The sequence below is a fragment of the Hemitrygon akajei genome, chromosome 6 (assembly GCF_048418815.1).
Source record: "Hemitrygon akajei chromosome 6, sHemAka1.3, whole genome shotgun sequence".
NCBI lineage: Eukaryota > Metazoa > Chordata > Chondrichthyes > Myliobatiformes > Dasyatidae > Hemitrygon > Hemitrygon akajei.
The window spans coordinates 164,601,612-164,616,536 of NC_133129.1; the positions used below are offsets into that span (position 1 = coordinate 164,601,612).

At 39.8% G+C, this 14,925-nt stretch overlaps 2 protein-coding genes across 3 annotated transcripts in view; one reads left to right on the plus strand and one right to left on the minus strand.

Annotated features, from left to right (window-relative positions):
- kif18a (kinesin family member 18A) overlaps window positions 1–2,704 on the minus strand; it is a 100,241-nt gene extending 97,537 nt beyond the window's left edge. The window contains exons 1-3 of the mRNA XM_073049707.1: window positions 2,687–2,704; window positions 1,488–1,628; window positions 516–887 (exon numbers count right to left, since the gene is read on the minus strand). Coding sequence (XP_072905808.1) covers window positions 516–831 — 316 coding nt within the window. The 5' untranslated portion in view covers window positions 832–887; window positions 1,488–1,628; window positions 2,687–2,704. The remainder of the gene's footprint in view (window positions 1–515; window positions 888–1,487; window positions 1,629–2,686) is intronic.
- A 324-nt stretch (window positions 2,705–3,028) lies between these two features.
- The window catches only part of mettl15 (methyltransferase 15, mitochondrial 12S rRNA N4-cytidine), an 86,601-nt gene continuing 74,704 nt past the window's right edge, over window positions 3,029–14,925 (plus strand). The window contains exon 1 of one of the 2 annotated variants that reach the window (XM_073049708.1): window positions 3,029–3,722. In XM_073049708.1, coding sequence (XP_072905809.1) covers window positions 3,420–3,722 — 303 coding nt within the window. In that variant the 5' untranslated portion in view covers window positions 3,029–3,419. The remainder of the gene's footprint in view (window positions 3,723–14,925) is intronic. The other variant, XM_073049709.1, reaches the window with a different exon arrangement.

Consider the following 14,925-nt stretch of genomic DNA (forward strand, 5'->3'; position numbering starts at 1 on the left):
GACTAGAATCTATACACAATACTTCAGTGGACGACCTGACCACAATCCTTTACGTTTACAGCACGAATTATACTTCTGGATTATATTTCCTCTGGATGCCCAACATTTCCCCTTCCTATTTCTTGCTGTACCTACACGTTAACTCAAGATTCATTAACAATGTACCCACATGACCCTGTACAATAATATTCTGCTATCTTTCTTTTATACAATATTAATTTCCTGTTCTTCCTTCAACAGAGTGTATCCATGATCTGCTAAATTTCTGGCCCATCTACTCGCAGACTTTGTCCTCATAACTGATATCCAATCACATTAAAAAAATACTGATTTAGGTTCTTCATCCAAGATATTAATAAAGACTGCAAATACCTGATATCCTAGTATTAACCTCTGGCATTGCACCTGATACATTTTGTCAACCAAAATTTCCCCAACTTTGTTTTCCAGTTAATCTTATACCATTGATAATACTATCTGGCTGTTGTCAGTGCTGAACAAAAAAATAGTTTTACCTGTACAGTTATATCCATTAAAAACACTTTCCAGAATGCATTTTGTCTCTTCAAATATTTCCAATTGAGAGGCACTGTCATCAAAAACACGGTCAAAAACAAATTGAAGGTCCTTGTTTTTATTCTTTAAATTCCAGCGTTGAACGCTAGGGCGATAAAGAAAGCCAACTTCCTCCTCTTTGGGATCAAACACCAACATGTGTTTGTCTGCAACGTGTACAACTTTGCAGTTCTTTCCATTCTTCTCTCTTGAATTTTCAGGACGAACACGAATAAAAACCTTTACATGATTACATACATTTTCAGTAGAAGGCATGGTGCACACAAATATCCGTTAGCAGCAGCTTCAAATGTTGCCCATTCGCTTATTTCCTACAAGATTAAAAAACAAAAATAAATTGGTGAAACTTCAATACCACAGTAGAGAGGTATCAAAAGGTCAATCACAGATTAAAATAGACAAAATTTGCCATCTATCATACAGCTTACTTGCCTGAAGATTGCTTATAATTCTTTGTTCCCTAGTTCTTGACCATTTCACTAAAGAAAATTATATCTATTTACTATCAGATTCTTTCACTTCAAGTATCTTCTCATAACCACTCCTCTTCTTGGGAGAAGAAACCCAGATTCTTCAGTCTACCTTCACAACTGTGCAAACACTGTTTCCTGTACCTAGACTCAGGAATTTCAGTTGTGGTTAAGCCAGTGATTTATATAAACTTCCCTTATTACTGCAGTTATTATACACTACACCTCCATTTATAAGCTTAGACTCCCACTAACTTCTTTAATCAAATTCCTTAGTGGAATACAGGTTTTTAAAAAAATTTGGAATGCACTGCCATTATGATATAGGAAATGCATAAGTTAATTTGCAGGCCAGAACAATATCATTTGGTTTTTAAGTGAGTGTGAGGCCCAAGACAACAAAACTGCTGCAAAATAACATCAAGGGATTGTTATACCCACCTGCAAAGGTATTCCATCTCACCCAAGCAGTTACCTTTGACAGCACAGCGCCCTTTCAATATTTCCATTGTAATACAAAAGCCAAGGTTTAGTTCCTGGCAAAGGTCCTGATACCATTCCAAGAGAGGACCGAGTCTCCACCTACAAATTGGCGGAATATTATAAAATATAGACCAGCAGTATATTGTATAATGTGTGCAAAATACTGTCCTAAACTGCTGGTAAGGTAGAAGTAAATTAAAAGGAATTAGCAGTCAAAATATTCAACTATAGATAGATACTACAAATGTGAATTATATATTAAATAAAACAGGAAATGTTGGAAGTACTCGGCTCAGGCTACATATGTAGTCAGAGAATCTATTCTGGTGATAAATCATCAAAATGAAATGTGAACTTTGTTTCTCTTAAGAATTTTTCACTTACACCCATTTTGATCAAACTCGTAACTCTCTCGGTGAATATACCACTTTCCTCGGATGGTAAACATTCACCATTCCGCATGAAGAAATCTACCCGCATTTCCATCCGAAATGCTCGGCCCTCGATTTTGAAAGGTCTTAGGAAATGCATTAACAAATTTCACCATCTATGCCGGTGGTATTAACCAGGATTCTGATTCAACAAGACTTGGAAAGAACATAAGACATAGGGGGACTATTAGGCCATTCAGCCCATCGATTCTGCTCCGCCATTTCATCACGGATGATTCATTTCGCTGCCTACAGAATATGTAACCTTTCACCAATTAGCCTCCGCCTTAAATATACTAGACGCCTGCGGCAACAGGTTCACCACCCTCCAGCTGAAGACATTGCTCCTGATCTCCGTTTTAAATGGGCGTCCCTCTATTCTGAGGCTGGTCCTAGACTCCCCCACCACAGGCAACATCCTCCCCACAGCCACTCGATCTCGGCCTTTCAACAGTCGATAAAGGTTTCAATGAGATCCCCCTCATTCTTCTGAGCACCAGCGAATCAACGCCCGGAGACATCAGTCGAGTGATCCGCAACATTTACTGCAGGATGATTAGAGAAGCTTGGTTCCAAATCGGGGGGGGGGGGAAGCCCTACCGATAGCCACTCTATGGAGCCCCGGAAAAATTCTGGAAGCGACAATGACATTCCCTCTCAGGCGCCCATAAACTTACAACCCACCAAACTCCAGTGCGATCACGCCACTGTCAAGATGCGACTTACCTCCGGCAGCCAACTCCCAGCCACGCGCGGCCTTTTCAAAACAGACCGTTCGCAAGGGCGGCTTGCCATTGGCTGGAGCCGCGCACGCTCCTTTCAATCTCATTGGAAGATGGAGGGAATGACATCACTCCGGCTCGTGCTCGGCCATTAGTCGTCCGGGTGATAGCCGGGTATCTTCCCGCATTACAGTTCTCCTTTTACTTTCTAAACCGATGCTCTGTGAAATTTAAGTCGCACGTTGTACAGTTTTTTTTTCCGCGTAAAGAGGCAGATTTTTTTTTTTAAAAACTTATAATCTTAAAAAAAGTCTGTAAAATCGAATGTTATCCTAAACTAGTTTTCAGCGATCCAGTGGGTGAATGGACGATGTTTTAAACGATCAAGTGGTTTTTGGTTTGTTTTTGTTATAATCGCGACCAAGGAGAAACATTGTGATTAGAAAATAATGTAATTATCTTGTAGTTTCTGCGGAGTAATTGGAAGTGGGTGAGAACGTGTGAGGTGCTGTGGTTGTCCAGTACGCGGGCTTTCGGCAGCGGACTGCCTTGGTCACCTGTGAAGTTGTGGAGTTTGGGGAGCAGTTGGTTTGTGGTCGCCCCTCTGAGCAAAGTAAAGCGGTAAATTGCTAGTACCTGAATTATTAAAGCTGGTTAATTCATCTACTTGGTTTATCTTCTTTTATTATTGCAACCGATAACCCCTCACCTCTACTCGAGACCTTCGAACACTCCAAATGCCTTGGGCGTTGATAAACCGTTACCTAAAAGCCCATTCTTTAGTCAGGCATGTATCATTTTTCGTTAAGCCGGATCAACTTTGCTTCTTCGCTGGCCCCCTCATCTACTGCCATCGTCAGCCTCACAAAAGAAACTTTGCTATCTCAGCACTTTATCGTTTTGAGGGTCCCGGGACTCACCAAACGGCGGTCGACTCGGAAACGAGCTTCAGTAGAAAAACTTCACAATGTGATGTGTGTTTGCACAAACCTGTGATGGTTAATGAAGTTATTCATTGTTTGTCACCGAAACCAGGGCAGGTGAGTCTAGATTTTGTGTCGAGTTGCTATAGTATATCATCAAGCATGAATGACTTTTTTGATAGTGGCCGATTGCCTCTAATATTAGTAAATGTAGTTTTCAACGCAAACATGGGCTATTTGCTCTACCTGGCCTATGCTGAATATAAAGCTTGTTGTTAGACAGTGTATATTCGATAACTTATCTATTGTATTACTTATTGAATGGTGAAAGGCCTTGATAGAGTAAATGTGGAGAGGATGTTTCCTATGGTAGGAGAGTCTAGGACCAGAGGACGCAGCTTCAGAATAGAGGGGCGTCCATTTAGAATGAAGATGAGGAGGAGTACCTTTAGCCAGAGAGTGGTGAATCTGGAATTCTTTACCACAGGCACTGTGAAGACTAAGTCTTTATATATATTTAAGGCAGCGGTTAATGGAATCTTGATTGGTCAGGGCATGAAGGGATACGGGGAGAAGGCAGGCAATTGGACTAAGAGGAAATTTGGATTAACCACGATGAAAAGGCGGAGCAGACTCAATGGGCTAAATGGCCTAATTTTGCTCCTGTATCTTTTGATCTAAGTGATGATTCATGGTTTGAAGTTAACATAAGCTTTCAAACACTGATGTAAAATGAGCTTTAAACGGAATTTTGATTTTTTTCAGATTTTTCTTTCTAACAGGGTTTCTAATCGTAACATGTAATTAAAATGTACAAATCTTCTCCAAAAATCACTCAGCAGATCAGATAACATGTAGAAACTTTATATAAAAAAAAATCTTAAATACTTTTTCAGGTCAATGACTTTTCAGAATTGCTGTGGATGGAAAATTATCAATGTTCAAACAAATATAGAGTCAAGTGAAACGGTTGGAATAGAAGAGGCTGGCTCAATGACATTTTTTTTAAAAGCTGAGATGAATCTTTGGTCTGTAAGACAAGAGTTATGTGGAATAGGTGGTAAAGTGAAGTTGAAGCCAAGGTTGGTTCACTGCTATCTGACTGAGGGGCCATGAGTCTGCTACTGTATCTTTTGTCTTGACAGAATAATACCTAAAACGTGGAAAATTGAGACAGAACTTTGCTGTAGCTGAAGAAGATGTAGAATATGCTATTTGCTGTGTACCAAATTCCCATCAACATCTTCTATCCTTTTGGCCATCTTCATTTGACTTCCATTGGCACCATTTGTTCTCCATTAAAATGAAAGTGGTAGTTATTATCTAAAGTTATTAAACTTATTTAAATGTTAGAAGATTGCCTATCAAAAAGATTGAGTGTTCATTAATTTGTGCTGAGCTTCAAATAGTGGCAGATGAAGAAACGTCAAAGCAGAAAGGAGAATGCAAGTGAATAGGAATCAGAAGACTTGGATGACTGAATGTTTAAAGGAGGCATTAAAAAGTAACTGCATCTGCTGTATTTGCATGGGAAATTATCTTGGATGGGGAGTGGGTATTTATAGAAATTAAAAGTGGGTGAGGGTATGATAAGTCCTTTCAGTGAGGCTTTTTGATTCATTTTATTTGACATTTATTTTGATGGCAAGAGGGACAAGTTGCTTTAAATGTGTAACAAATTTTGACATTAAAGAATGTCACTTAAATCTGCACCTTATTTTGAAATAATGGTTTTCTCCATTACTGTAATAACTTGAAATATCTGATGTTCTTACAATTGTGCCTAAGTAGGCACCTCTACTTAACTTTGTTTTTCTATTTAAACCTATGCCTATTATAATGGAAACTAAAATCTTAAACATTTCATATGAATTGCAACTACTAAACACATGAGATTCTACAGATTGTAGAAATCTAAAACAACACATAAAATGCTGGAGGAACTCAGCAGGTCAGGCAGCATCTATGGAAATGAATAAACATTTGGAGTTTCAAGCTGAGGCCATTCATCAGGACTGGAAATGAATGGGAAAGAAGCCAGAATAAGAAGTTGGAGAGAGTGGAAGCTAAAAGATAGTTTGTTGAAACTAGGTGGGTGGGTGGGATTGAAAAACTAAAGGGCTAGAGAAGAAGGAATCTGATAGAAGAAAGTTGACCATGGGAGATAGGAAAAGGAGGAGCACCAGAGAGAGGTGGAGAGAAGAGGCAAGAGGAGAGCCAGAGTGGAAAATTTAAGAAGGAGGAATGGGAGGAGGGAAAATTATCAAATCAATATTTTATCCAGTTGTACCAAGACTTCCCTGCTTTTATACTCTTTGCACTGGTTGATGAGGCCAAGCTTCCTGTCTGCCTTCTTTACTGTCCATGTTTGCTGCTATCTCTGGGACCACTGGACTTGTACACTAAGGTCTGTTTGATGCAAAATGCTCCATAAAATAGTACTATTTGTACCATATCTTCAAGATCACTCAAAATGCACTACCTCACACTGTTACTTTCTTCTTCATTGTTCCCTCTATGGATTAGAAAGAAAGTCACAAAATGAGAATGTCTTTAACAGCAGAGTGGTTTCATAGAATTGTTATATAATGTGGAATGATAACAAAGTGATAACTATTGACATCAGGAAGAGGAAACTGGGGGCCTATGAGCCGGTTCTCATCAGGGGATCAGAGGGGGAAAGGGTCAACAACTTTAAATCCCTCAGTGTTATCATTTAAGAGGATTAAACCTGGCTCCAGCATGTAAGTGCCATTACAGAAAAAAGCACTTAGAAGTTTGCGAAGTTTTGGCCTGTCAGACAGATAGACGTACTTTATTGATCCCGAGGGAAATTGGGTTTCGTTATGTCATGCAAAGCTTTAAGACCGTAAGACATAGGAGCAAAATTAGTCTATATAGCCAGTCGTGCCGGCGCGTGGCCTAGTGGGCAAGGCATCAGACTAGTAACCTGAAGATCACTGGTTCAAGCCTCAGCTGAGGCAGCGTGTTTGTGTCCTTGAGCAAGGCACTTAACAACACATTGCTCTGCGATGTCACCGGTGCAAAGCTGCATGGGTCCTAGTGCTCTTCCCTTGGACAACATCGGTGGCGTGGAGAGGGGAAGGCCTGCAGCTTGGGCAACTGCCGGACTCCCATACAACCCTGCCCAGGCCTGCGCCCTGGAAACTCCAGGCGCAGATCCATGGTTTCTCGAGACCGACGGATGCCACCACCACAGCCAGTCGAGTCTGCTTCACCATTCCTTCATGGTGATGATCTCAGAGCTAGAGTGCTGAATTAGAAGGACATTAGGACTGTGTGTGTCCTTTGTTTCACAGAATTGTGGTTAACCCCTTCCATACTGGCTGCAGCGATTCGGATCAACAGATTTACTATAGAGTCAAGAGCAGAGGTGGAGGAGTATGCCTCATGATAACTCTTCTTGGTACAGAAACCTATCAGTGCTGTTCCAATTCTGCTTACCAGAATTGGAATATCTAGCAGTACAGTGCTGTCCTTTTTACCTACTACGGGAGTTCTCTGGGGTCATTTTGGAAATAGTTTACATTCCACCTCAGGCCAATGTCAAGCAGGCTTTAGATGATCTGAGCAATGGGATCGACAGGCACGAAACAGCACACCGTTGTTTTGGGAAATTTTAACCAGGCCAGTCTGAAAAAGTCACTAAGCAACTACCATCAACAGATCACTTGCAATACCAGAGGAAACAACACACTGGACCATTGCTACATCACCATCAAGAATGCCTACCGTGCTATTCCACGCCCTCACTTCGGTAAGTCTGATCACCTGGCTGTACTTCTACTCCCTGAGTATTGGAAGAGACTGAAGATTGCAGCACCAGCAGTGAGGACCGAAGTGGAATGGACAAGGGAAGCACAGGAGTGCCTACAGGACTGCTTTGAATCGGTATATTCAGGGATTCATCTTCAAACCTGGATGAGAATGCTGCAGTTGTTACCGACTTCATTAAAACCTGTGTGGATGAGTGTGTGCCTACAAAGACTTACTGTACGTTCCCAAACCAAAAGCAGCGGATGAATCAGGAGGTACGTCATCTGCTGAAGGGTAGATCTATGGCATTCGAGTCTGGCGACCCAGGCCTATACTAGAAAACCAGGTATAGATAGATAGATAGATACTTTATTCATCCCCATGGGGAAATTCAACTTTTTTTTCCAATGTCCCATACACTTGTTGTAGCAAAACTAATTACATACAATACTTAACTCAGTAAAAAAATATGATATGCATCTAAATCACTATCTCAAAAAGCATTAATAATAGATTTGTGATTTGTGTATGATTTGTGGAGGGCGATTTCAAGGGCGAAGAGACAATTTTGAACGAGGTTGGAGGTGACATTGGATGCACAGCAGCTCTGGAGGGTCTGCAAGACATTGCTTCCTACAAAGCAAAATGAATTGCAGCAACGCTTCACTAGCAGATGAACTCAACGCCTTCTATGCACGCTTTGAAAGGGAGAAATCAACTACAGCTGTGAAGATGCCTACTGCACCTGATGACCCTGTGATCTCTGTCTCAGAGGCCGATGTTATTCTGTCTTTAAAGAGAGTGAACTCTTGCAAGACAGAACGTCCTGATGGAGTACCTGGTAAGGCTCTGAAAATGTACCATGGAGAGCATTCTGACAGACTGCATCACTGTCTGGTATGGAGGGGCTACTGCACAGGACTGGAAGAAGCTGCAGAAGGTTGTTCATCAAGTCAGCTCCATCTTGGGTACTTTTCAGGGAGCGGTGTCTCAGAAAGGCAGCTTCCATTTTTAAGGACCTCCAGTTCCCAGGGCATACTATTACCATCAGGTAGGAGATAGAGAACCCTAAAGGCATGCACTCAACGATTCAGGAACAGTTTCTTCCCCTCTGCTATCCGATTCCTAAATGGACATTGAATCTGGTCACTACCTCACTTGTTTTTAATATACAGTATTTCTGTTTTTGCATGTTTTTAAAAATCTATTCAATATATGTATACTGTAATTGATTTACTTTTTTAAAAAATTTTTTTCTCTCTGCTAGATCATGTATTGCATTGAACTGCTGTTACTAAGTTAACAAAGTTCACGTCACATGCCGGTGATAATCAACCTGATTCTGATTCTGGCTGATGCCAGATCCCACTCAACTTCATACACGTGCCTTTTTACCATATCCTCTGATGCCCTAACCGATTAGGAAATGATCAACTTCTGCCCTAAGAATACCCATGGGCTTGGCCTCCATTACATTCTGTGGCAGAACATTCCCAGGTCTGCTACTGTGGCTTAAAAAAAATTGCTCTTTACCGCTGTTCTAAAGGTTCACCCCTCAATTTTGAGGCTGAACCCTTGACAAACCTCTGTAGATATGTAGTGGAGGGTGTGTTGACTTGTTGCATCACAGCTTGGTATGGAAATACCAATGTCCCTGAATGGAAAATCTTACAAAAGTAGTGAATACGGTCCAGCCCATCACGGGTAAAGCCCTCCCCACCATTGAGTACATCTGCAAGGAGCAGAGTTACAGGAAAGCAGCATCCATAATCAAGGAACTCCATCATCCAAACCATGCTCGCTTCTCGCTACTGCTCTCAGTAAGGAGGTACAGGAGCCTCAGGACCCACACCACCAGGTTTAGGAACAGTTATCACTCCTCAATCATCAGGCTCTTGAACCTGTAAGGATAATTTCACTCAACTTCACAACTGAACATCCTATGAGCTCACTTTCATGGACTCTTCATCTCATCTTCTCAATATTTATTGCTTATTTATTTATTAGTAATTTTTTTCTTTTGTACTGTAAATTCCGGTGTATAAGCCAAGAATTTGGCTGTAAATTTTGGTCCTAAAATAAGGGGGTCAGCTTATACAGAGGGTGCTAACTTTGGAAAAGCGAATACATGGAAGACAGGTCATATTTATTGGCTGTTTTTGAGTCAATTGGTTCCACTGTCAACGCATGAATTTTTTGGTTTGTTTAAACTCACATCTAGTGGCTGAAGCACGGACATCAAACCACTGGGGATGACTGCAATGTCTGTATTTTCAGCTTTCAACGCTGCTTTTGTCTCACCTGACAAGTGCGCTTTGAACATGTTCCAGACAAGTAGCGACTTTTCTTTCCTGACACCTTCGGGACGTCAACGCCACACCTCTTTAACCCACTTCAAGCAACCCACTTCATCCATCCAGCAGCATTCTTGAATGTAAACAACACCCCGCGGGAATTTTCTGAGCAATCTTTGTTTTTTGTCTCAACTCAAGATCACGCCAATTCATAAATCGGGTGCACCAACTTGACGTAGCTTTGAGATTTTCGCTGACCTCGTGTTTTTCATCCCATTTCAACGCTTGAACTCCAATCATTTCTCTGTTAACAATGTATCCAGACGATCGCTGGTGATTCACCCACTCTAAAACTTTTTCTTCCAGTTCTGGCCACTGGCATGATTTCCCGCAGTTTGCACATTTCATCTTTGGCATTTCCCTCAGCGTGTCCTCTGCCTTTCTCCACTCTCTCTCATTTACACTAAACTTAGCAGCTGCAGAATTATTTCTTCCTTTAGCAAAATCAACAAACTTCAGCTTGAAGCCAGCATCATATCGCATTTGTTTTAATCTTTTGTACATAGTGGTTGCAAACTCAATGCTGAGTACACGTACTGATCCCGCCACTCCGTGTTATGTTTTAACGAGATTACGATGAGGGCTACATGGTTTTACGGGGGTTACATTTCAGAGGATTCTTTTCCATTGGAAACCTAATCCAAAATTTCTCTCCCTGATTTATTTATTAAGAATTTGCCTATAACGGTCTACAATGAGGAGGCTTGTTTTCTTAGCAGGTACTGGTACACAAAATTTCCAGGGTCCGGATCCGGCAAAGCTGAGTACCAGCATGTGAGATCTTGTGATTGTTTCTGGTTAAATCAAAAAGCTCTACAAAAGGGGTCAGCTTATACAAAGGTAACATGAAAAAAGTCACTTTTTTAACCTTGAAATTCTTCCTATACTCTGGGTCAGTTTATACCCTGGAATATACGGTATTTGCACAATTTGTTGCCTTTTCCAGAATGGTTGTTTGTATGTCTTGTGTGTGGTCTTTCATTGATTCTCTTATATTTCCTCTGTTTTCTGTGACTGCCTGCAAGAAAATGAATCTCAGGGTTGTATATAGTAGATATTATATGTACTTTGATAATAAATTTACTTTGAACTTTGAGTTGCATTCAGTTTGGAAACAAACTTTTAAAATGTTGCAAAATGCTATCTTGTTCTTAAATTTGGGATGATACAATTTTAATGGAGATTCTTTTAGATTAGAAAAGGTAATTTGAGTATTATACTTACTCCTAAAATTGTTCATTGAATTTCAAATTCATGATTTTGATGTTAATGTTGCTGTATGATATAAAAGAAATTTTACTTTTGTTATCATCTGCAAGTTCCTTTACTCTTAATTTTTTTCTGGCCTTCTAGATTGTATGTAATCTGTAAAATGTATTGGTGCATGATTTAACATTTGAGTAATCTGCCATTCATATACATTGTAACAGTTTGGAAGTAAAAGATCAAGAGTGCCAAAAATAGAGAGATGAAATCTAGGTCCAAGTACATTGAGTGTGCATGGAAAGTTTTGCGTTAATAATTCTGACAAATGAGACAGCAAATTGTGGTAATAAATAGGACAGGAAAAGGAATAAGTGTTCACAATTGTACCCTAAGGACCTAGAACAGAAATATTATGAGGCATTAGTGAAGTTTACAAGCAGAGGAACAAAGTCAGTCGAAAGACCAGGACAGGTTGTTGGTTTTGTGTGGTATTGGTGAATTAAACAGTAAAAGATAAAGAATTTTCTGGAGTAAAGCCCAGGGTGAGAAAAGTGACACTGGAAATTTGGGTGTGGATGGAAAATGATTTGGATGATACAGGATTTGGGACAAAAAGATGAAGGGAGATTAAAAAAAACATTAGGAGCATTAGGCAGGCTTGGTTAATTCTATTTATTAAAGAGGAACGTGAACCTTTTACTTACCAAGTGAAACTAAGCAACATAGAGTAGGTGATAACAAGGCTTTGCGCTCTGCTGAGCTCAATACCTGCTATGCTTGCTTTGACTGTCGAAGCTTGAAGGAACCTTACAAACTCCCACAGCCCCTGATGCTGTGATTTCAGTCCTTGGGGCTGACGTGAGAGTATCCTTCAGGCAGATGAACCCACAGAAAGCGTCTGGTCTAGATGGGTACCTGGCTGAGTACTAAACACCTGTGCTGATTAACTGGCTTGAGTGTTCACTGATATCTTTAACCTCTTGTTTTCACAGTCTGAGGTACCCAACAGCTTTAAGCAGGTTTCAATTATACCAGTGCCTAAGAAGAATGGTAACCTGCCTCAATGACTATCATCTAGTGGCACTTGCATCCACTATAATGAAGAGCTTTGAGAGGTTGGTGATGAAACCTATCAACTCCTGTCTGAGAAATGACTTTGATCTGCTCCAGTTTGCCTACTATCATAACAGGACCACACCAGGTGCCATTTCATTGGCTTTTCACTCAACCCTGGAATTTTTGGAAAACAACGATACATACATCAGGATACTCTTTATTGACTATAGCTCAACTTTCAATACTATCTTCCTCTCAGTACTAATCAATAAGTTCTACAACTTTGGCCTCAATACCTTCTTATGCAGTTGGATCCTCTAGTTCCTCACTTGCAGACCCCAGTCAGCTCAGCTTGGCGAAAGCATCTTCACAATTTCCATCACTGCTGGTGCACCACAAGGCTGTGTGCTTTGCCACCTGCTGAATTTGCTTTATACCTATGCTAGGTATAGGTATCCAATGCCCAATGCCCTATTAAAGTTTGCAGACAACACCACTGTCGTTAGCCAAATCAAAGGTAGTGAAAATCAGCATATAGGAAGAGAGTTGAAAATCTAGCTGAGTGGTGCCATGACAAAAACCTTTCTCTCAATGTCAGCAAGACCAAGGAGCTGATTAGTAACTTCAGGAGGAGGAACCCAGAGGACCATGAGCCAGTCCACATCGGGGTTAGAGGTGGAGAGGATAAGCAACTTTAAATTCCTCAGTGGTATCATTTCAGAGGATCTGTTCTGGAACCAGCATGTAAGTGCCATTAAGAGGAAAGCACAGTAGCACCTCTACTTCCTTAGAAGTTTGCTAAGAGTCAGCATGACATCTAAAACTTTGTCAAACGTTTATTGATATGATGTGAGTATATTGAATAATTGCATTGCAACCTGGTATTCAAAAACCGACGGCCTCTTGAAGGGAAAATCCTACAATAAGTAGTGGATACGGCCCCATGTTTCATAGGTGAAGCCTTCCCCACCATTGTGCATAGCTACATGGAGCACTGTCAAAGTAAAACTGCATCCATCATCAAGGACTTCACCACCTAGGCCATGCTGCCATCAGGAGAAAGGTAGCGGAGCCTCAGGATTCACAGCACCAGGTTCAGGAATAGTTATTACCCCTCAACCATCAGGCTGTTGAACCAGAACTGTTTACTTCACTTGCCCCATCACTGAACTCTTCCCACATCCTGTGGACTCACTCTCGAGGACTGTTTATCGCATGTTCTCGATGTTTATTATTTTTTTGTATTTGCACATTTTGTTGCCTTTTGCACATTGGTTGTTTGGCCTGTTTACAGAGCAAGAATGAATGTTGTCTTTCAAATATCTTGGATTTGGTTTCCTGATTTTTAACTATTGGTTTCAATGTTAAGCATCAAGCTCACCAAGACATTTGTTACTTTGTCTCCTTTTAACAACCACTGAAGAAGAATTTGGTAGAAATGATTACACAAAAGTATTGTTACAGTTTAATATTTGGACTGATATTCCTTCACATGGTGACCTTCTCTTGAACTTGTTGATTTTCATTTCCATAAAATTGGTCAACAAATTAAAAATTTTAATCTTTGTTCAACCTGGCTTAATGGGGCAAACACAGTGTTTTGTGAATGTCTAGTGTTGCTTTTAGAACATAAGAAATTGGAGCAGGAGTAGGTCATCTGGCCCATTGAGCCTGCTCCACCATTCAATAAGATCATGGCTGATTTTACCATGGACTCGTCTCCACTGTCATGTTGGCCCATTTGTCATTATGGTCAAGTATATTGTCTGAAGAATGTTGGATGTTGGTCTATTATTTTTATGTTGTATTGTAGCATATCACGGAAGCAAAACACTCCCCCAAAACAGTCTAATGCTGAACATCGTATATAGGACATTTATTTTTAATCTACACTCTTTTTGACAGACCTCAATTTCATGAGGAAAATGATGAGTATTTTGCTGTTGGAATTATTTTACACCATTATTGCGGTGACTACAAATACAATTTTCATTCTGTTTAAGTTTATCTTAAATTCACTGTACAGAGGTAATAGCATTTATTTTTGTAGGAATTGAATCAGATGGAAATGGTTTGTGTAATAAATCTGTACAATTCTTGGTCACTAAAAATTTCTTTATATATTTAGTCAATATTAAACCTTGAGATGGTAAGTTTATTGCCATGAACTTGCTTATCTTTTGGAATATATTATGCACTAGATATCCCAAGTATTTTGACATCTCAGTCTTTGCTGCCCTGAAATTTAAATGATAACTTTATTTTGGCAAACCCTTAAGGTAAACTCAGTAGCATGAAAATGGGTACATTTGGCATAATTTTGATGATCAGATATAATCTTTGAGGCAATTATAGGGCATTACAATATCCAGAGGTAGCATTTGGTCCTTGTAAGGTGACAAAATAGATTGGAATTATTGTTTTTTTTTCTTAAGTAAAATTTAAATTTAAAGAATTCTTCAATGAAGTACCACTACTAATTTTGTTTTTCCTACTTTTTGTCATTGTGAAGATCCCCTTTTTGAGTTGGTATCCCCTTGGGTCAATATTTTGTTCCCTTTAATTAGAAAAAAATCATTAACACAAGCACAGTTCAATGCACTTCCAATTTTTAATAAATTATTACTGATTAATTCAGATACTGCAGCAAGCACTGGCACTGCACTTTCTCACAGAACTATTTTGCATTGCAAATTATGTATTTTTGCAGTGTGCAGTGTATGTCATTTGTAAAAGAACTCAGAGTATGATTTTTAAGATTAATTTATACAAGTTTATCAACAATGTGCTGTAGATTACGTTCCTTTTGCCTTATCTTGATTGTCATTTCTGATTTAGTCTTTTTAAATGACCATGTATTCTTCATTGAATACTTATTGAATGTTTGGACAAGGTAGTTAAGAACAATCATTAAGGCATACATGCAC